This window comes from Glycine max, chromosome 2 (assembly GCF_000004515.6).
Source record: "Glycine max cultivar Williams 82 chromosome 2, Glycine_max_v4.0, whole genome shotgun sequence".
In the NCBI taxonomy this organism is placed as follows: domain Eukaryota; kingdom Viridiplantae; phylum Streptophyta; class Magnoliopsida; order Fabales; family Fabaceae; genus Glycine; species Glycine max.
The window spans coordinates 6,314,905-6,337,353 of record NC_016089.4 but is presented as its reverse complement, the minus strand read 5'-3'; the positions used below and the strand labels follow the sequence as shown (position 1 = coordinate 6,337,353).

The following is a 22,449-nucleotide window of genomic DNA, read 5'->3' as shown; positions in this document are numbered from 1 at the left end:
ATTTTAAATAAATACAATGAGTGATAAATTGTTCGGATGTTTTTATTTTAAAATCAAGCCAATAACAAAATTCAATACAAATATTTATCAGTTTAAAGTAGACTATATTTATCAGTTTAAAGTAGACTTGATCCCCTCCCATCTCATCGATCGTCTCAGTTCAAAGGATTAATGTCTCTGTAAAATGCGCTACAGAAGTAATCTACCATATATAATGGGAATGAAAAGCCATGATTCTCTCCATAAGCGAGGTGAAAAGCAACAAGACGAACAAGTTTATTTACAAAAACTACGACACACTACACAAAATTAGAGTGAACCCCAAGTAACCAAATGAAACTATTTAAAGCAGTAGCAATGTAGCTGTCGTACATTGAATTCAAAAGACAGAAACCAGTCCAGGAACACCCAGCCCCATCACTAGACCGAAGCCAATGGCTGAGTGAAACCAGTCCTGGCTGAGTGAAAGCTGCACCAGTATGCAATATAGCTTCCACGGCAGGGACTTTGGCAAGAACACAATTGGATCTCTAGCCTCTCAACCAAGTGTTCCTGTAAGATGAATTGTCTCGCAGAGAGGCATCATGGGGCTTGTACTCCATAACATAGCTGTGAGGAAGCTTTAAGTGACGTTTGATTGAATCTCTCAGAGCCATTACAGCCTGTAATGAGAAAGCAGGAACAATACTAAGGATGCTTCTATAAAAGAAAAAAAGCAACAATACTGAGGACATGCATAATTTACATATGCATATACAAATAGGGTCCATAATAATGCCAACCTGATGGTCTGAAGCATTGCGATTCCAGACACTCAATATATCCTCGTTGAAACGAATGCTTAGTACTGCACCACATATGTTATCCCCATAATCCAATTGGTCACCCACCAAGGCAAGAACCTGCACTTAGTATTATGAAACATTCAAGTCTCCAACAATAGAAGACAGAAATATAATAGCAATTGATGGTACAGGTCATGAAATCAAAATAACCAAACAAGAGAGATTCCAAACAGTACTTTAGCTGGTCAATTAACTTCAGAAATGTAGGTTTCTGTCTTCAGTTTCAGTTGTGAAAATCAACAACAAAACATTTGAGGCCCATAAAATTGCATAATTTTAGGAGAAATGTTAGTAACACATTCTAACACTCTTTTGAACACACTCTCCACTACTGGCTGAAATTTATTTGAAATCACATTTTTTTTTGCGGGTCTTACTTCTTATTCAACAAGTCTCTCTCATAATTTTGTAGTTTTAAAAAAATTGGAACCAATAGTAGAGTGTGTTAAAATGAGTGTATTAGAGTATGTTGCTAACATTCATCTAATTTTAATGAAAAATTTAGATATTAACGACAACAACCAAGACTTATGCTACTGAGTGGGATCAGATAAACTATATGTATCAAAACAGACCATTGGGATAAAATCAGATTTTCAGTAAAACTAGTTGGTGCAAGTACAGATTTAAATAATCACTCAATAAATTAAAGTGTTAACATTTTCCATAATCATGCCATAGCCATACATTTTATCAAGGAAGATAAAAAATGTTACAGATGAAAATATTTGCATTACCAGGTCCTCCCAAAAACGGCCAGAGACAACCTTTTTGAATCGTATAATCCATTTACCACCATTGCAGTTAGCAGAGTCCTTCAGAAAAACAATCATGCAGTGTGTCAATGAAAATTAAAAGATCGATACGACACACCTTCCCCCTTTTCACCCTCCCCCACCCCCTCAAAAAATTGGAACAGCTTATAAATTCTCAATCGGCAAGAAAATGCAACTTCAGCTACTACTTTTAAGTATCTACCTCCCATAGAGGACGGATTCCTTCCTTGAAAAGGTGCAAATCTGTTGGACTAGGTAAAGAAGCAGGACGAGCAAGATGGCAGTAGCAGACCCAAAATCCTTCAACCTATTAATACAATACATACAATCATGGAATCAACAAGGTATGGATAATTGTAATGAAGTATGAACTCATATTCAACTACAACTATCAACAAAGCAAAGACCTCACCGTACTAAATTCAACAATTTTCTTTATGTTGTCCTCATATGATGTTTGATTTCGAACTCCAGGTGTTCGACGAGTGTACCAGAAGACAAACTTGTGCTGCTAATAGAAATCACCAGCAACACAAAATAAATCCACCAAAATGTTAAATTGCACCAACAGCCTCTAAGCAGGATAAAAGATAGAGTGAAACAAACATAGCTACCACACATAATCAACAAGCATCTCAAATGATCAAGATGCTCAATCTAATCAAGTGCATAACCATCTCTCATATAACTACTTCAAAGCAGAAGCAGCCAACACAACATTCAATCAACTCTTCCAGAATTAAAACCACTCCTTACGTCAAATTGAAAGATCCCAGAATCATAGTGATACATCAAAGCAGGCTACCCTTACATAAAACCTTAACAAAAAACCAATCCAAAATTTTAATTTCTTTATCATCTTCCTCAGCAAATAATATAAATACCCACAATCCGAAACTTCCAATTTAGCCATTACATCGGACCTCTGCATGTCTATGCGTTGGTGCAAACTTCACTTACGCCCTTAAATTGCCATTCTCCAATAAAAAACCAAAATAAGAAAAACAAATTAAAAAAATAAAAAGCCTAGATATGAATCACCAAACTTCTCATTGCAAACCATTTCGTCCCAAATACACAACCATAGACCAGGATCAAAGTCAAAATTACCCTAATTTAAGGAACAAACACATAATAATAGACAATACTTAGATGCAGTTCTCGTATACTTTTGATTCCATTCTCTAATCAAATTGAAGTTTCACCTCAGTAATCCGCGTAATAAAAGTTTACATATCTCACTATAGATTATCAAGGTGAAACTATCGTTCTAATCGGAGAAAAGCACCAAAACCGTATCTAAATTTTATTCTAAAAACAAGAACAATACTAATAATTGTTGGTAGAGTTTGAGCGATTGAGTGGTGAAGAAATAAAAATGGAAGTGAGAGAGAGAGAGAGGAACCTTTAGGGGGTGAAGTCCGGCTTTGAGTTCACGAGCTTGTCGTTCTTCGATTTCTTTGTTGTTGGAATCAAGTGCCGATGCCAATTGAGAAGAAGAATCTAACGTTGTTGGGTGAGCATTTTCGGCGTTGTTCTCTGATTCCTTCTTCTCCACTGTGAAATCCATTGTTGTCGCTGCTTCCTAAACCCTAATCCCCTTTTCCCCTTTCTGCGCTCAGCGTTGTTGAGGTTCGTTTCGGTTCAGAGGAAGCAACGCGCTTGGGTTTTTGTGCTTTATAGGTAGATTCACTTCAGAAATATTTTAACCCTTTTTTTTTATTTGTTTTCATTTTTTCTCATTTCTTGTGAGTTGTGTTATGACAGAAAAAAAAAAAAGGACTTGTGTAGTCAATAGTCATATACTTTGATTTTTATGCTATGAATATTTTATAAATTATTGAAAGAAAAATAAGTTGATTGTTTGTTTATATTATTAGCGTATGTTTTTAAAATATATTATTATACTATAGTTTTCTTAGATAAAGAAATATAAATTATTTATTTAACATTTTCTGTTGTTGTTATTTAATCATTTGATAAAACATCATTTTGATGCTGAAAATCTAAAGCGTTGTTGCATTTTTTAAAGGGTGAAAAAACAAAAATAAGTCCACAAAAAGTCAAATAAATAAAATTAGCAATTTACTATTACTTTTGATCCTTTCAACATATATTAATATTATTGTTTTAAGTCACGCAGTTTTTTAAATTTTGAACTAAAGTGATTGAAAGATTACACTTTTAAATACTTTTTAAATTAATTTTTTTACTTTTAGGAAGTAATGTATTTTTTAATATATTAAGTTTTAAAAATTTTGAAGGCAATTTTTGTACCTCAAAATGGCATTGATGATGGTGAGTGAAGTCAACTTAGGTTGAACAATCAATCTCACATATGGAAAAATAAATTAGATATGAAAATAAGAAGTTGAGAGGATTTTTCTTTGTGGTTTATAATTTTTAAAATAAAATAAAGATAGTGACAACTAAGTTAGTTATCATTGTTTGACATTAATTATTTTAAAATTTAAAATACTAGCAATACTAAATGTTGTTGTTAATGGTAGGTAAAAGAAGGGATTGAAATGACATTTTCGAAAACATAAAAGATCAAAGATAAAATTTTCAAAACTAAATATAACAAAATAAAAATAAAATCACTAAAATATAATAAACCAAAAATAAAATTTAGTTTTTTTTAATATTTTATTCCTTCCATTCGTCCATGTGTATGTTTGGTCTTCCCCCTTGCTAATGTTGTAAAAGTAAATACAAGATTAAAACTAATATGATATGGTATGATTGGTAGATAATTTTATCTCTTAAGCTTGTGTTCAGGATTTTAGCCTATGTGAATGAAAAAATAATTCATACTCCTAGTATAAAATATAAGAAGAAGAAAAATGCATTTTTCTTGGTATCAAATACAATAATTTTTCAATGAAGGAAAGTTAGGGAAAAAATAATTTTTAAGTCAAAAGGCATCTATGTCTTAAAAACAAATCAAGACTATTAATTATTTTAATTAGATGCAAATCAATACAAAATGATAAAAAGTTGAGTCTAGTGTGTTACCAGATCATGATCTGTATCTCATCGTTTGAAGTTTCAGATGATGTCTCTCACATACATGATTTGACATAGCATTTAAGTGTTGCATTTAAGACCTTTATTCAATACTTTGCGTTTGAAATTCTTTTATCTATCAAGTCAAAATCCTATGAATAATAAATGAAGTCCATAATCTAAAAGTGTTGACCTTTATCAAAAGACGTTTCACTATGCAGATCAACTCTGATAAAAGAAGTGACTTTTCTGCTGAAGTGTTTGTCACGTTAATCTATCAACATGAACTCTCTGCATGAAGAACGAACATGCATTTAATGTAAGCATTAATTGCCTAAATAGTTAGAATTCATTTGACGAAAAACTTTAAGTGACGAATTAATCCATTGAAGGACAACAAACACTTAAAGATGAAGATTATAAATAGAATAAGCTTTAAAGAACAAAATATGAATTAATCTTATGTGAAATATTCATTCATTTTTTATTGTGTAAAACTTTTTGTAGACCTTTATATAGATAAAAAGTTGTCAAAATACTTTGTATATCTTAAGAGAAAAGACTAAAGTGTTGAGTGTAATATTTGTAAGACAATCATCTTTTAGTCATTAAACAATCTTAAACAACAAATCTTGTTGAAATCAAGCTTGGAGTATAACTTGTTATTGTAATAGCTAGAAGTAACAATAAAGAATACTTGTAACTTTTGTTAAGTTAATGAAACTTGGTGAATTGTCTAAAACTTGATGTAGTCTTGGTGATATAGTCGAACCAATATAAACCTTGTGTGTTTTTCTTTATTTTTTTTCTTCATGTTTAACTAACAAAGGGTTTAGATTTATTTTTAGATATTATATCAGTTTTTGGTCTATTAAGAAAACCATTTCATTATTGTTTGATCAAGCTTTTCACATTATATTTTATTTGTTTTAAGCAAAATTCGTATGAGATGATAACTCATTTTTTGTTTAAGAAAAGTTTAAAATTTTTAGATTTAATTATCCATTTAATCTTTATAGTTTTTAAACTTATCCCTTTTAGTTTTTATAATTAATAAATGAATTTTCTAGTCCCTAAAATTTACATTTTAATTCCTAAATGGTGCCTATAGTTAAAATTCTTTAACTAATAGACTTAAAAAAATTTAATCACATATGACTTTTGGGATTAAAATGTAAATTTAATGAACTAAAAAATTCACTTATTAAATTTCAAGGACTAAAAATCTACTTATTAATTATAGAGATTAAAAATGATAAATTTGAAAACTATCATAATTAAATGAGTAATTAAACCAAATTTTTTAAAATATAATTTAACATCATTTTCATGTTATTTGTGTGTATAGTGATTAACTAATTTTTTTAGTTAGTGTGTAATATTATTTTTTCTAATATTTGAGATAAGTTGTAGTATCATTAAGATGTAGTACCTTGGTTGAAAAAAAAAACGTAATGCAAGATTAAGAATAAAATAAAGTGTGGAATTTTTCATTTTTCAAAAAACAATGGCTATTGCGAACTGTCTAGAAAAAACAAACACACACGAGGTATACTCGGGGTTGGAGAGAGAGCGATTTTTAAGTATATGAATGTGTGGGAGAGAAAGGTTCCTAAAACAAAGACGAGAGAGACTCTAAAACCTTTCGTTCTTTTTTCCCTTTATTTTTCCCGTTTTGCCATTTTGCTTTTCTCCTTCCTTCATGGCTGCTTGGCTTATTCTTCTTCTCCTTTGCATGGCAATGATTCAATCCACGTTTGCGTCTTCTTCTTCCTCTTCGTGCCTTCCCGAGCTGCCTTCATTTCGCTACAATCTTCAATCACAATGCCCAATCTCGATCCCATCGAATCCACCTCTTCAGGTACCTCGTTTTTTATATTTTTGTTAATTTCCATGTATTGAGGTTGTTTTGTGCTCTGTGTTTGCTTTTTCCTAGGTTTCTGGTTTTATTAGATTTTGTTTTCAATGTTTGGATAGTTTGATCTGAATCATGTTGTGCGATTCATGTAGCTATTGATTAATAGGGACAATTTCATACCCGTAAATGGTTTTGAAGTCTTGATTTTGCAGGCTTGTGTAGATAATTTCTCATATTTCTTATTTTGGTTAACTATTTTATTTTTTTTAACTGCTTTGTTTTTATAGCAGACAAATTGAGTTTATAGTATTGCCTTGGACCTTGAAGATTTTGCTAGGATAAAGATTGCTACGCTTAATTGCTTGTAAACGATTAACTATTGTACTTGTCAATTGTCATGGCTAGGATTGTGACAGAGAAGTGAAAAATTTTAAAATTAGTTTTGAAAATGGAGTTGTCACCAATGTTTTCATGACCAGGATGGTATTGTTTGTGGTTTTTGACTCTGATAAGTGTAATTTTTTTTTTGTTTGTAGCTGATTGAGAACTAGTTGACTTGATTATTCTCATTGGATGGCATGGTCACACTGGTATAACAATAAAATACTCCCTCCATTCCTATTTATAAGACCCAAGTTTGAATTAGTGCTTGTTCCTTCTGATAAGACTCAATCTATAATATTTCTTGCATTAATTATTTTTAGACTAGAAATATCCCTAATTAAAAAAAGAGAGAGAATGTATTCACAAACAATTAGAAGAGAGGGGAGTATTAATGACAAGGATAATTATGGAAAAAGTTATAAATTTAAGACAAATTTATTGCTATCAACTAAACTAACTATTTTTCTTAATCTTGATGAATTAGGTAATTGGGTCTTATATATAGGAACAGAGGGAGTATGTACATTTGATGTCCTCTAATAACCTCTAAAGAGTGATCCATATGTATCAGTCAAAATAATTTAATTGTGATAAAAAATATATATGAACTATGGCTTTAATTCATGAGGAGATTGCATAAATTTCTTATTTTACTTTTTAGCATTAATTTTTTTTTATAGATGGCTATATAGTGTTGTTAACTATTACGATGCTCTCTAGCATCTTCTGAACCACTGCAACACCTGTCATTGTATTCTTTTCTTGAAAAAAAAATCATGTCAAATCTTCGAATGATTATATTTTCCTCAGGAAAATAGATAACCTTTTTTGATTATTTCAATTTTCAATCAAGTCACTCACACTAGCTTTAGTCTGAATCCCAGTTATAGATTTGAGTAAATAGTTACATAGATCATTTAGTTATCTATTAACAATTTGCATATTCTGATGACATTTATTTAATTTTTATTTTTGATTTGTTTAGGTGGATGGAAATTTTGTTGAAGGAATTTTCTCTGACATAAAGAGGACAGAGTATACGTCTATACTCTTTTATGCATCTTGGTGCCCATTCTCTCGTAAAATGCTTCCTCAATTTGAAATTCTAAGTTCCACGTTTCTCCAAGTAGAACATTTGGTTCTTGAGAAATCATCAGTTTTGCCAAGGTTTTGAAGTTATCCCTGCTTCTATTTAAAGTTTCTAAATAAGGATGAAACTATTTTTTTGTATGTTGTTTGCCTACTCTGTCTATGGCATATAACTTGCAGTGGTTAGTTCTATTCCTGGATCAACAATATCTAATTTCCTATTAAGGAATTCTAATGTTACTCTCTGTGACAGTTTTTTGAAAAAATTCTATATGAATAAATGAAAGCCATGTGGATCCACTAAATACGAAGTATATGCCTTGTAATTAAGGCATGAAAACCTACATGGATTTTTCACACAACTGCTAGCATTTCTCAATTTCCTGTTAGTTAGGCTAATGCCATAAGCAATAAATATATTCTTTTCTTTTTCAACTTTGTATTTTATACATGAATTTAAAATTTAGCAGAAATTATGACATGATCAATAGGCTATCTTTATAAATGTATGTTGATGTCAACATTTGTTTTGTTGTGTAGCTTCTTTTCAAAATATGGAATTCACAGCTTGCCTGCAATATTACTAGTGAACCAGACATCAAAGTTGAGATATCACGGTCCAAACAATCTTCTCTCCCTTTTTGAATTTTACGAAAGAAAGACAGGTAAGCATATCCAATTTCTTGTTTGTAACTATACAATGTATTATTAAAAGCAACAATTCTTCCCCAATTAGTAACTCGAGTGAAGTGAAAGAAACTTCAATGATTGATAATATTTTTTTGCCCAATTTACATCCATTGACTTGTCCGCTTGTATCAGGGTTTGCACCAAGTAGTAATATAGTTATTAGTCCATCAACCAGCACGATGAGTGATGAGAATTCAACTACAAACCTATTCAGTTTGTCTATGAAAGAAACATGGAGTAGGGAACCCTACTTGCTATTCTCTGTATTGTTTCTCTGTTTGAGGTTACTTCTTTTTGTTCTCCCCAAGATTGGATCACATCTCCGAGCATTTTGGATTTCCTGCATTCCTCATCTGAACTTGCAAATTTTTGGTGAGACCTGCCAAATGATGGGGCGCGTGCTTCAGGTGATCGATGTCAGGAGGATTTGGAACAAGCTAAGACTGTGCAAGACCAGGACTTTTCACGAAAAGGCAAGGAGTGCCCGCGTTTGGGCTTCATCTATAACTTCTGTTTCCCTTGGTGAGTCATCATCAGCTAGATCATCCACCCAAAGTTTGAACTAACAACCTTATTATGATGTCATTTTGAGGGTAGTTAAGAGTTTATTTTTATTAGATAATATTATATCCTCAAGCTTTCAGTGAAGCTTGGCAACACATAGTCTTCTTCTCTCTTGCTTATTTTGTTGTAGTATTAAAAGCCAAATGTTGATTTATGTTTTAAGCCGGGTTTGGGAGGAAGCGAACAAGCATATAAATTTGAGAATTGTTCCTTTCTTGTAAATTAGTTTTTTTCTGAATGAAATCATACACACATTGTGATATAAGCACGAAGCATCCTTCTCAACAACCTTTCCCCAACACCCACATTAGCCCCACTTAAAACATTTTGCAGCTCAAGTGCTCAACCAACTTCCATTATTTTCAAAGTCTGGAAGAAAGAATAAATCAATTCAGGTATTATCTATCATCCACTTAACAAAGTGTGGCTGACGGTGACTAAATAGCATTATAGATTTATCTTGTATTTATTACTAACACACTTTCTAATACTCTATTTTGAACATATTCTCTATTCTTGATTGGTATCTATCGGATATCACAAAACTTTGTGGATTCACTTATTTAATGAGATCTATTAATGATTTTGTAATTCTTAATTAATAGTAAAGATTGTGTATGAAGTGTGTTGCAAGCACTCTTCCTAGTATACCGGCATCCTTATGCTTGCAGAACAGGGTTCATGTGCTTGTTTGCATAGGCGACTAGGGCAACATTCGACAATTACGTATGGTTGCTATAGAAACTTGTTTGTTGCTATGTTTCAATTTCAAGTTTTTGTTGGTGGAATTGTAAGAGTCTTGCAACGTTTTTCATTGCGATAAATACTTTAAATTAGTCACTGGAATTATCAGTAGCAGTTAATAATTTCTAAAATTACAAAAATGTCATTTTAATATATGAAAATCAAATATAAGCCACTAGTCTTTAATTTTGTAATTTTATAGGCTAAAATAATTCTCGTTTGATTATTTCAAACAGATTAAAATAGTATTTTTTTTAAAATTTTAAAAATTAAATTGGCATATGCTCATAAATTCAATGATGGTTAAATTTGATATATTACACTTGTTCTTTCAATTGTGGTTGGTTACCTCTCATTGCTTATTACTTCTTCAGGCTAGAAGAGTACTACAAAAATGTTGCACACCTACGATATACTTTTAATAAATAAATAAAATCTTTTAATATAAAAAAGTAATAAGAAAATTGTTCTATCATGGCCAACAAAAAAAATTCCTAAAGATTTTATTTCCTTAAGATATGCTTTTGTGATTTGTCTCACTTGGGCTGCCCTCTCGTAAGTCATGTATCTATATACAAGAAGTGTATGAAGTGAAAAAGGTTAAATAAGACAATTTCAATTATATAATCAAAGTTGATGATCAAAATTAAATTTAGAATAAATTATCAATCTTATTTTTTTTTGCTTTTTACATTTCACATTTATTTTTAAAATTCACATAATACTTCTATTTTATAACTGTGATACTTAAATTCAAAATCTAAACACACAAAAATAATAAAAATATCATTATCATAAAATTTAGTTTTTTTTTTTACATAAATCCCTTTTTTAAAATTATTATACAAAATTTTTTATTTATAAATTATAAATAAATTTCTCTCCAATAGTTAAATGATAAAAAGATTGCTTGTAACAAACTTTCTATGTTGTGGTTAAATTGAAGTTTCGTCAGGGATTTTCTCTTCCAAACAAATCCCTTCAACTTTCTAACGTTCTACTATTGTGTGAAGTCTCTCCGCATAAATGTTTATTTCTCTTAACTTATTCAATGTTGTGGTTAAATTGAAGTTTCATTGTGGATTTATACTTTCAAACAAATCACTTCAACTTTCTAACTTTCTACTATTTTGTGAAATTTCTCCACAGCAATATAACACAATATGTGGTGTAGGATTAGTGATGATGTCGCCTCTTGCATGGGCAAGAATCGATCCCTGTCAAATTGAACACAAAATGTTGTTCAGTCCCTAATATAAACCTTGGATAGGTTAAATTTCACTGTTGCTCCTTTATATTTTAGTATTTTTTTATTTTGGTATATTAAGTTTTAAAAGTTTTTTTACCTTAAAAAAAGTTTTGAAAGTTTTATTTTAATTATTTATGCTGTTTAAAGATTTATTTTAATCTTTTATTTTATTTTTCATTAAAAATATTAATGTTTCATTAACTTTAAATTTTAAAATAGTTAATTTAAAATATTAGCAGCTGAAAATTGTCACCTGTCTTTCAAAAACAAATTATGTAAAAAACATGTTTGTGTTATTCAGTTGGGTCATCTTTAATTGAGTGATAAATTATGTAATTTATTTTTAAAAAACACATAATATTGATTTTTAGAAGAGATGGGAGAATATTAAATATTAATTTAAGAAAAAAATTATATCAATTAAATTAATTATTTTTCTTAATTAATTATGATGAATTAAGTAATTAAATCTTGTAAATAAAAATAAAGATAGTCAAGTATTACAATAAACGAGAAAAAAAACATAGTTATAATTAATAAAAATTTCACTTGACAATATTACATTTTAATGTTATTTAATTATTAATATGCTAGAAAAGAGTTCAAACTTATGGACAATTGCTGAGGTCTCACTCTACCTTCCTTCTTTTACTTTCTTTATGTCTTTTTCAACAAGCAACCGACAATCTCTCTCCCCCCCTTCTATCTCTATTGGTCAGAACAAAAGCAACAAAAGAAATTTTTATTTTTCTTCACATGTGAAAACACCTCTCTACTTGTTGTCGATACAAAATCACCGGCTGATAACAATAAATAATTAATTAAAAGGTAGAACCTAATTTGATTACCTTGGTCATTTAGCTATTACTTCGTTTTTGCGCACAGAATCAAAACTGAGCTTTATCCAAAGTAAACCGTCCACTATTATTTAGGCATATAATAGAGTTTGGTTTCATTTTTTTGGTGTACTTTAATACTCTTTTTTGAGTGTACTTATAATAGAGTTTAATAATCCAGTAGAAAATTGGAAAGAAATATCCAGGAATCCTATCTAGGTAATTATCCTTGGTGGGGCCCACATGGACCATACTCAAATTTGTCATCTTCAACAAAGATAAGCACTCAAACCATGTCATATGCTGATGATGGCCTATGAGTTCCATCAGGACAAATCCATGGTGGCATGCTCTTTCAATTCTCAATTGAAATTCCCCCAAAGCCACCTTCTTTTGATTCAATAAATCAACACCCAATTTTCAAAATTCCAACTTGTAATCAATTTTTCTTTCCATTTGACACACCATACCAATCAACCAACCTTGTTGCTTCTTGTGATCACTCCTGAACCACACTAATGGATATTGATGAGTGGGAGTTTCTCTCTGATGATGGCTACCTTGATTTCAATGAAGAGGGTGGGAAGCAAAAGCAAAAGCAGAATTCCTTTGGAAAATTGGACTCCGAGGGCATCTTTGACATGGACTACTTTTGCTCATCACCACCACCACCAAGGGTGAGAACTCAACTAGTCCCTTTGCCAATTCAATTGGAGCCAAAAATTGGGAAGGCCCCAGAAGATATTTTGGTGAAAGACATCATCAAGAGTAGTCCTATGGAAGTGGCTATTGCTACCCCATCAGAGAACACAAAGGAATTTGAGACAGTGGAAGCTGATAGAGTGAAGGTTTTCTTCAAGATCAAGGAGAAAAGTGAGTTTGTGGACATGAAAAGGGGAATCTTGGCTCCAATGGATGCTGCTGGTTCCTTGAAATTTGAGGACAAAGGTGAGGCCATGGAGATCATCACCTCTCCCAGAAGGAGGGTTATTGAGAAGGATGTGTGTGACAAAGAAGAGGAGTCCACTTGGGAGGAAGACAACAACAGTGGTTTCAACTTGTGGAAGTGGAGTTTGACAGGTGTTGGAGCTATCTGTTCTTTTGGTGTTGCTGCTGCTACTATTTGTGTTCTCTTCTTTGGAAGCCAGCAGAGGAACAAACTAAAGCAGGATCAGAAGATTCGGTTCCAGATCTATACTGATGACAAGGTTAGCTAGTCCCTCAATATTTTTTTTATTTGGTTTGTTGCTTATAAAATTGTTAAAACCAATGTTCTAGACACTGTCTACGACCAAAATTTTGACTGCAATATCAAGGTTTTTGAAGTTTAATATGCAATTTCTCAATCAGAATTAAAGTTTCACCTTAGTGTGTAAACATTTAATAAAAACCTTTATTTCACAGATAGTAAAACTCCAATTCTAATTAGAGAGTAACATCAAAAGCACTAATGAAATTGCACGTAAGTTTTGGTTCTTTGAAATATTCGTAACCACAACACGACTGAAATTGTGGCGGAATAAGTTGCAATATCAAAGATCGCGACAAAAGTGTGACCATAATTTAAAACTTTGGTTAAAATAGTAAAATTTTGTTTATGATTTATTATAGGATTGTGTTATGTGTTTCAGAAATGTTATGGAAAAGAGAAGTCTGTTTATTTTGTGGTAAGGTTGGAATTTTACTATGATTGGAATTTGGAATACTGAATAGTTTACTGGTTTTAGTCCAATTGTGTTTTTTTTAATGGGTTGTCGGATGTTGAACTAGTCCTTGATTGTGATTTCAGAGGATTAAGCAAGTGGTGCAGCATGCGACCAAATTGAATGATGCAATTTCAGCAGCAAGAGGTGTTCCTATGAGCAGAGCTCACATAAGCGTTGGTGGTTACTATGATGGTCTTTGAAAGCATTGATTAGGTGCCTTCGTGAAGCAATTGTAGTCTACAATGGATCAACCATGCTATAAGATCTATTAATCTGGCCCTATCCTATGTTGCTGTAAATAACATGATGCCAGATGTTACCTTATTGTTGTTGTTTGTTCTGTATATTTTCTGTGGTCTTGTAAATTAAGTCACAGATCAGAGGCACTTTTTTTTATTATTATTATTTGATTAATATTTTGGAATTTATGTATCAAGAATTCAAGATGTTTCTAGCTTTAGTTTTGGTTTTTGGTAATTGACAACTCAGGTGAAACGATGCGAAGGTTTTAAAAAATGAAGTGGAGTCAACTTATAAAGGTAAAATGATCTAAAATTTTGAAGATATCAATGATTCTCCTAATATTAATATAGTCTAAGGAAGATTTACATTCAGTATGATATTTGACAAGAATTACCGAAAGAAATTTAAGAATTCAAAGCGTAAAACATGTTGAGTAACTAACTATGAAGTACTAATTTTGACACAGATACAACTAATATCCAAAATATAAAATAGTGTAACACCGCTTATAAGTTATATATATATAATTCGCATTATCAAAACAAAGTAGTGAGTTACGAGCACTTTTGGGCTTTACAGTTTTCATATAAAACTGCATTAACGACCCTCGCGAATAAAATATTAAGAGGGATTATTTCACAATAGAAATATAATCTTTATAAAAGAAAATTAGTAAGATGAATTATATTTCTTAAAAGTTAAAATTACTAGTTAAGTCATGTGAAAATGAGTCTAACAAAAATAATGCTACAATTGTAATATTTATAATATAAGTTAACTTTTTTGTTTCATTTTATTTTATGTGTAACAGTGTCTAGAAAGTATTTAACTAAGAGTAAGTGTTAACTCACTCTCTTAACTTATGCTTAAATCGTATCGGAGAAGTGTTCAAATTGTGTTAAAGAGATATCCGAACAAGAAAAGGAGCTATTTTAATTGTGATACGGTTAAGAGGTGTTTAATAATATTAAAGGTACGTCGATCTTATTTCAAAAGTGTCTAATAGGTTGACATACCATTTTACATAGATTTCAATGCTTCCTAAAATTCTTAACATAGTTATGGATATATCATTGAAAGATTTTTATAATATCTTTTCCATGTCACTAAGATTGTAACTTTATGAAACCATATCTGCCAATGAGATCATGTGTAAAAATTTCAATGCCTTAAAGTAGACTTAGGTTGAGTCTAATGTTATGTACAAATTTTCATTTTAATCTTTTAGACTTATATGAGTTGTAAACTTGTTTAATGAAATTTTATATTTAAATAATTTGAATATTTTTCAATAGATAAAATTATTAATTTATTTAATATTGCTGGTAGGAAATATTGTTCTAATTATAATGGTTGAAGAAGAATGTTAGAACAATATTACGACTACATCTTTTACAAATGAAGACAGTAGAGAACAAAGTTTTATTCAAAGAAAATACAAGTTCCTCCATATGGTCTTCCTCCTTGTTTTGTGCCTATCTTGGGAGTTGGGATGCTATCATAAACTTTTGGAAATATGCAAATTACTTATTCTAGCCCAATATCTATGACCACAAGAGCCCAAACACTTTGATTTGTCTTGATTAGGACAAGTTTGAATAATTATCAATTCTGTGCAATTCACTTAAACCAGGCCTTTGAACAACTAATTATTTGATTAATGATCCTCTCCTTTCATATGGTTTAAGCCCACGACCTTAGTGTTACCTATTATTTCTTTCTTAATTAATTATAATATAACTAATTACCCATGTTTATCATCAAGTTTTTAGAACTTGGAAGGAACCTTAAGTACATTAAGAGGGTACCTTAATGTTCTATTCTGTTTCTAGATTTATTTATTTCTCCATTTTAGTTTCATCAACCACTGAAGTAGCTAGTCGAGGCAGGGGTTACCCGTTATTGTCAAGTAGTTGCTTCTTCATTCTGCTTACGCCTCTAATGAAAAAGAGAAACCCACATAAATCTAAAGGGCAAATTAACAAGAATTCCCCCACTCACGTGAAGATATTTGTGATATGCATGAAGTCACAAATTGTGAAGAAGAGAGAAAATGAAAGATAGTATAAGCCATCCATCCAAACAAAGTAAAGATTAATTGAGACATGACCCACTTGGGACAATGACTCGCTCTAGTTGCCTATATGGACGATCACTAATGGCACACGGTGTTCATTGCTTCATTGTCAACATGAGTGACGTGGGGTGGTAAATGTTCATTTGAAATAAGAGAAATTGGCTGTGATAGTGTGATGGTGATATCCCTTTCGGAACTATCTATTGAATGTACCCTGTATTTTGAATTGGAATTGTGGGGTTGCCAAAGATTCCAATAATTCGAGATTCACAACTTGGGGATCAAAGAAAAAGCTGAAAAAGGATACCAAGGAATCTTGGTTATGTTTTTTGGTGTTCGACATCACTATATATATTGTCCTTCCGAAATAATCGTGTTCAATGTAAAACGCGTCTTTTAATTTAATGTGTTCATCACTGGTGAAAGAACAACCCCTTTTACTATATCCATTCCAACTTCAATTGATAGAAATCTTGGATACATAGTAATATGCTAGGTGATTTTTTGCTTTGTATATGTCAATGGATTTTTCTTTTTGGACAGAAAGTGCTTGTTAATAGATTAATAATGGTTAATCATCATTTAAATAAACTAGCGATCTAACTCAACTCGATCATTTGAGTTTTCATGGATACTTTATACCATCAGTTGTTGGCACATTATGGTCATAGATATACTAGATATGATGCATTAGTAGAGGTTGAAGTGTTGAACCATTTAATTCCTTGTTGAGAGTTCAAGCGTTGAATTTCTTTGCTCTTGTTAATGAACATGGTCACATTTACACTTTTTAGCTTGTGGTATGTCCCGCTCTCTTTTCCCTGATAATTAATTGGAAGTTCCACAACACAGAAACTTATTCCCCATGTGTTGATTTTTCTTTTGGTGAATGGAAGGGATTATGCCCCCAAGAGAAGAACCAATACATGTAGATTACGCATAAAATGAGAAATTATAACAAAATATAAAAGTTTGATAAAATGAAAAAACAAACCATTTGAGTTGGTTCTAAAATCAAGTCCTTTTTTATGATCGCATCATGTGTTTAAAAGTCCAAAATTTAAAGGAAATTGCAATTCTCATCCTAGGATTGCATAAATGATATAAATGAAAATACATTTCCGTTATGAAAGCATTTCCATTTAGATTTTTTCTAGTGTTATCACTGTAATTGCATTTTTGTTATTATTTTTATTTTATCACTAGCCTCACCATCGTTATTATGTTTAGCCAGTTTGACTTAAAATTTATAATCAGTTTGAATCATTTGTTAGACTAAACATGCTTTGACATAGTATTAATGCCATCAAATTAGTCAAAAATTAGATTAAATTGGCGTTGAGCAAACCAGAAGAAGCAAAGAGCTTCTCTTTGTCCTTGTTGTCCATCATATAGGATAAAAATACAACATAAGTTGTTACTCCATTGCTGTTTTTCTAAATCTGGCGTTCTTTTCCGTGTTATTCTCCTAATTTTGCACAACACCCTCTTAATCCCATTTAATGTAAAAAAAAGAGAGACTTTAACCAATTGAGCCAAATTTAATCACTGATTGAAACCCTTTATCAGAATAATAATTAAAAAGTGTCCGAATCTAGATGAGAAAAGAACAAGAATACAAAAAATTGTTCCTCTCCTTCAAAAGATTCGTCGGGACGAACCCTCTAGCTCTTAGCCTCCGTGCGAACCGAAAGACCTAACATTTTAAGTTCTTTCAGCTTTCTGGGGAGGCTTTAATCAATACCATATAATTTAATAATATACAAATTACTACAAGGTTCTTCAAGCCAACAAAAACAATTACCAGTAAATTAACTATAAAATTGAAAATAATAATAATAATAATAATAATAAAATGTGAATATCCGAATATATCTAGGTCAGGAACAGGGGATGATGTGTTCCGTACCCTCAAACGTATTCAGATTATTAACATTTGATTTGCGCCTCTGTCTGAACAAAACAGCGTTTGTTTTCGCCGTTAAGTTATTCTGAAGGCAAAGAAATTAAAAATAAAAATGTGAAAGGCTGCTTGAGGGACAAATGATATCAGAGTCCCTTCAAAAGGCCTATCTCTGAATGGAAGCAAACGTGAATTTAGTTCCGATTGATGTGCGCCTCCTAACTAAGCCGCGTATGAAATTGGGTATTTTCATAGGGCTACTCAAAGAGGCATAATGAAAAGCACGTTTGGGAAGTGATTTAAGAACGGGAGAAAAAACATGGTGTTGGGAAGGTTGATGGATTCTGAAGCTTGTAGAGTGAGTGGAAGGGATAGAGAAAGAATGTGATTTATACTGCAAAGGAGAGAGAGAATAATGACCTAAGCGGCGCAGCAACATAAAACTTGTGCTCTGAGCTTTTTCAGTTTGGGCTTTAGGGTTTCTTCCTTCCCAATTTAAAATGAAGGTTTTTGGATTCAATTCACCTTATTACCCTCCGTTACATTCTCCTGTCTTTTCTTTTGGTTTAAATATGTTTATAGTATTTCTAATTTAGAGTTTTTTTTTTAATTCTTGTAAATTATATTTATGTTATTTTTAGTATTTCACTTTAAATAACATTTTGAATAATTAAAAAATATTATCTAAAATACTATAATATAAAAAATAAAATAAATATAGTAGGTAAGGACAAAATAATAATAATAATTTTACAAAAATAAAAAGTAATATATTAAAATTAAAATGACTAAAAAGATATATATATAAAAAAAACTAAGATGAATATTTTAGTCTTTAAACTTAATTATTTATTGTTATTTTAAGTCTTAGAAAGTGTTTTAAAATTATTACTTAAATCATACTACTTTTTGAATTTTAGGAGTAAGATGAGTCATGAATTGGACTTTCAAAAACTTTTTTATCATTTTATTATTTTTAAGGAATAAATTGTCTGCACTTCGCATTTTTAAGATGAAATTAATTATTTACTCTAAATTTTATCTTTCTTAATAAGTTTTTTTATATATATTTAATTAAAAATAATTATATATGAACCCCTCGATATTACAAATACTAATATTCATAGTAAATAGGATTCTCCTCTTCTAAGATATGCAAATGTTACTCGACCTTCTCTTTTAATGTAAAAGTATGGACTACTTTTTTTCATACAAATTTACATATACGATGCTTTATTTTATTTTTAAAAAAGAATGTTAAAATTTTGTTCGTTTTTATTAAAAATATTATTAAGATATCTTTTATACTATTATCTATCTACTGATGTCATCCTTTATTCTTGTATTGAAATTTGAAAATTGATTCTAAAAAAAGAAATTAAAAAATTAAGATACAAAGTCACCCCTTAATAGAGGTAAATATGTAATACTAGTAGTTTTTGTCTCCTTCCCTTAATAAAAAGTTGTTGATAGCCTTGCTAGGCATGGAGCATTACAAGACAGCCAACTTGATATTTACAATGCTTGTCCTCGCAGTTTAAGTGACAAGCTTTTAGCAGATGCATTAGGTATTTCATTTGTTAGATTCTGTAGGTTAGTTTTTTTTTTTTTTAATGTTTATGCAGCATAAAAAGAACAAAGTTCGAAAGGATCTTGTACAAATTACTCAAATTCTCTACCATGACGGTTGAGTTGTGCAAAGAAGTAAAGTTTAAAATCGTCATGGAAACTTGATATTAGCCTAAGAATTGGCAATAAAAAAAAGCTAAAAAATAACTGAAAAACCAAATAAAGTGCCATAAAACATATTTAGGTTTGCGTTCAATTAAATTTCTTTCCCGTTTTGTTTTTGAAATGCTTTCTGATTTTCAAACGAAGAAGCTGGATCATATTTTCTTTCAGGGGAGAAGTTTTGGATGGCAAATAAATTGAAATAAAGCTCGATCATAGCTTCATAAAGAATAAGTAGAATGCTCAATAATGTAACCAAAAAAAGGGGGCATCATGAACAAATTAATGAAACCAACCAAATCACATTAATATTACATCATCAAATTCAAATTAAAGCCCATATAAACATAACAAGTAAAGAAGTACAGTGGGGAATGAATGTGTCATAAAACAATATGGATCATAATAATGATGAAAACACAATGAATCCCATACAATACAATTAGTTGTTTGCTTCATTGTTGAGAAACTCAGAAGAGAATCCCAAAAGCAAGAGCAACGAGTGAAGCAACCGCTGTTGGCACGAATAAGGTGGTAGCATCCGATGTGGGACTTGGAGCTGGTGAATCTGCAGCTGATGCTGCCATGATCAGCATGGCCATGACAAAAAAGAAAAGATTCATCTTCAATGCCTCCATTTTTTTCTCAAAATAAAATTTTGTTTCTTCTTCTTTTTCCTTTGAGAAATTAAAGAGACTTGAGAAGAGGAGGCAAATGCACAAAACTAGTAGTAGTGGGGTGAAAACAAAGGGGTGTAGGATGTTTTTATATAGTTGATGAAAGAAGAACACAACAAAATGTGTAGGGATTATTGTTTTTTGTAACGGGCAGGCTATAGCTGCTGCCCCAACATTTTTTTTTTTTATTTTCGAGAATTTCAAGGCTGCCTTATGGCTTCCAACAAAGAAAGGAGATTATTTATGGGTTGGATCAGCTTTTATGTTTTAAATATATTTGTCCTAATTTATGTTGTAAAATGTTGGTATGCATGGGGCATTTGTTATTAGGACAAGAAGAAAAGGCCATGCAGAGTTTTTATTTATTTATTTTAAACTTATTATCATTTTGGGGGGGAGATGTATCGTCTTATTTTTTACTTGTGTTTAGTAAATAAGTTATGTTTTATTTTTAAGAGAACAAACATTATTCGACTGAGTTAAAGTTAGGTTAAAATAAATTACTAAACATCTTCAAATAAGATTTTTTTTTTGAAATAATGCCTTTTTACAATGTTTTTAGATTCATTTATAAAGCTTAGTTTTGTTGTATTAATTGTTAATATAAATGTTTTTATTTTATAAAGTAGTTTAAAGTAATTTTATAAAATTCAAGAATCTTATGATATAGTACTACAACAATTCATGATTAAATGATAATATTAAAAAGAAAATAACAAATTTTCATGTCATGTGTATAGAGAAAATTTTGTTTAGAAATATAAAATCCAATTCAAGGACTTTTAAAAAAATAAAATAAGAAAAAAAATGAAATATGTTTCTCATACGCATAAATTAATTTTAACTTACGAAAAAATTCATTTCAATTTTTCTTATATTTTCTAAAAGTTTTTATGGATAAGCTCGCCTAAATAGATTATTGCTCTCATAACTTTTGACTACGGAAATATCTTATTTTTAGGAAGAAAAAGAAAAAAGAAAACACCAGCAATACATTTAAATTAAATTTGAAATATATAAGCTTAACTAAAAATTATTGGGTAATCCTTTCTCAGATTTTTGGTCAGCCGCACCTGCCCGTTTGGTTGTTGGACAGGGTGTCTTATTGGGCTTCTCCGTGCCATACAGCTGTCGCCAACGGTTTGTAGGCCCACTACTCTTTCATTTTTTTAAAGTTACTTTTCCTTTTTTTCTTAAAATAAATTTTTTTATTGCCTTTCTTTAAAGTAAAATAATTGAGTTTGAACTTTGGATATACTTCTTCAGAGCCTGATATTGTTATACTTGGTTTCAAAATGCATGTTTTTCTTATAATAGTAAAATAAATAATGGTTATATATTTATAAAATAATTAATAATGAAGATGTTCTTATCATAAAAATAATTTGTCTATCTACTTGAACCAAATAAAATTTGCTTGAGTGTAAATTTAAGAAGGCGATGATCATTCATGAATTAACAATGTGAAGAATAGTTTGTTGGGGGAGCCTTATCATTACTGTCATTTCATTACATGTTTAGTTTTTATATGTTAATATATTGATAGATAGATAATATATTAATGGTTCTATTTAATCATTTCTGTAAAGATTTTCAGTGATTTAATTTGTAGTTTATATGTCGTTTAGGTGTTTCCAATGCGTATAATTTAACAAAATGCTGAGGGTGATGCCTGTTGAGCTGGTTTGTAGACTTTTGTTACCTGGATTCACTGTTCCTTCCAATTGTGTGCATATATTATACAATATGAACATTGATAATTTTGATGTCGACTAACTAATTTCATTAACTTATTCTCCCGTGTTGGCCATGTGGTTCGTGATGATTGAGCAGTTGAAAAATACTAAATTTTAGTTGGCAAAACTTCCATTAAGAAAATTGAAAAAAAATAGTTTTGCTATCACGTGACAAAAGATTGTTTGTTGCATTTTGCACTTCTAATTGGGTGTTACATGATTGCCTCACATTCAGTGTTGATTAGGTGTAACTTGACAAAAGTTTGGGAAAATTCAATTCCCTTCGTCACGAAGAACTCTTTCAAGGTTTATAGACTTGGTTCAGCCAGAGT

General features: G+C 30.6%; 4 protein-coding genes and 2 non-coding genes across 7 annotated transcripts; 2 read left to right on the top strand and 4 right to left on the bottom strand.

Moving 5' to 3' along the window:
- Positions 1-119: 119 nt before the first annotated feature.
- On the bottom strand, positions 120-3,286 carry LOC100817453 (putative eukaryotic translation initiation factor 4E). 2 transcript variants are annotated; one of them, NM_001354850.1, is made up of 6 exons: positions 3,027-3,286; positions 2,034-2,132; positions 1,824-1,928; positions 1,583-1,660; positions 783-902; positions 120-662 (listed from the first exon to the last, which is right to left on the bottom strand). In NM_001354850.1, exons 1-6 carry the CDS (start codon positions 3,189-3,191, stop codon positions 531-533), a joined length of 699 nt encoding a protein of 232 aa, NP_001341779.1. In that variant the 5' UTR covers positions 3,192-3,286; the 3' UTR covers positions 120-530. The 2 variants fall into 2 exon arrangements, with proteins under 2 accessions (NP_001341779.1, NP_001341780.1); NM_001354851.1 differs by having other exon boundaries at positions 2,034-2,129.
- A 2,960-nt stretch (positions 3,287-6,246) lies between these two features.
- On the top strand, positions 6,247-9,476 carry LOC100813728 (thioredoxin-like superfamily protein). The gene is made up of 4 exons (NM_001255598.2): positions 6,247-6,491; positions 7,858-8,039; positions 8,502-8,626; positions 8,784-9,476. The coding sequence occupies exons 1-4, from the start codon at positions 6,333-6,335 to the stop codon at positions 9,215-9,217; spliced, it is 900 nt and encodes a 299-aa protein (NP_001242527.2). The 5' UTR covers positions 6,247-6,332; the 3' UTR covers positions 9,218-9,476.
- Positions 9,477-12,541: 3,065 nt separating this feature from the next.
- Positions 12,542-14,174, top strand: LOC100810509 (uncharacterized). The gene is given in 2 exon segments (NM_001252764.2): positions 12,542-13,252; positions 13,834-14,174. Coding segments are annotated over 2 exon segments (807 nt in total). The 5' UTR covers positions 12,542-12,562; the 3' UTR covers positions 13,951-14,174.
- A 3,723-nt stretch (positions 14,175-17,897) lies between these two features.
- On the bottom strand, positions 17,898-18,072 carry LOC113000998 (small nucleolar RNA snoR138). The gene has a single exon (XR_003266307.1). It is a non-coding gene; the product is annotated as a small nucleolar RNA snoR138 (small nucleolar RNA).
- Positions 18,073-18,086: 14 nt separating this feature from the next.
- LOC113000980 (small nucleolar RNA U19) lies at positions 18,087-18,206 on the bottom strand. The gene has a single exon (XR_003266288.1). It is a non-coding gene; the product is annotated as a small nucleolar RNA U19 (small nucleolar RNA).
- Positions 18,207-19,986: 1,780 nt separating this feature from the next.
- LOC100306627 (arabinogalactan protein 14) lies at positions 19,987-20,490 on the bottom strand. Its single transcript, XM_003518194.3, has one exon. It carries the CDS (start codon positions 20,340-20,342, stop codon positions 20,175-20,177), a length of 168 nt encoding a protein of 55 aa, XP_003518242.1. The 5' UTR covers positions 20,343-20,490; the 3' UTR covers positions 19,987-20,174.
- Positions 20,491-22,449: the final 1,959 nt, after the last annotated feature.

Coding starts and splice junctions, on each gene's coding strand:
- LOC100817453 (NM_001354850.1), bottom strand. CDS start 3,191: ATGGATTTCACAGTGGAGAAGAAGGAATCAGAGAACAACGCCGAAAAT. Junction 2,133..3,026: donor CCGGACTTCACCCCCTAAAG/GTTCCTCTCTCT, acceptor GATTTCTATTAG/CAGCACAAGTTTGTCTTCTG. Junction 1,929..2,033: donor AAATTGTTGAATTTAGTACG/GTGAGGTCTTTG, acceptor TTGTATTAATAG/GTTGAAGGATTTTGGGTCTG.
- LOC100813728 (NM_001255598.2), top strand. CDS start 6,333: ATGGCTGCTTGGCTTATTCTTCTTCTCCTTTGCATGGCAATGATTCAA. Junction 6,492..7,857: donor CATCGAATCCACCTCTTCAG/GTACCTCGTTTT, acceptor TGATTTGTTTAG/GTGGATGGAAATTTTGTTGA. Junction 8,627..8,783: donor ATTTTACGAAAGAAAGACAG/GTAAGCATATCC, acceptor CGCTTGTATCAG/GGTTTGCACCAAGTAGTAAT.
- LOC100306627 (XM_003518194.3), bottom strand. CDS start 20,342: ATGGAGGCATTGAAGATGAATCTTTTCTTTTTTGTCATGGCCATGCTG.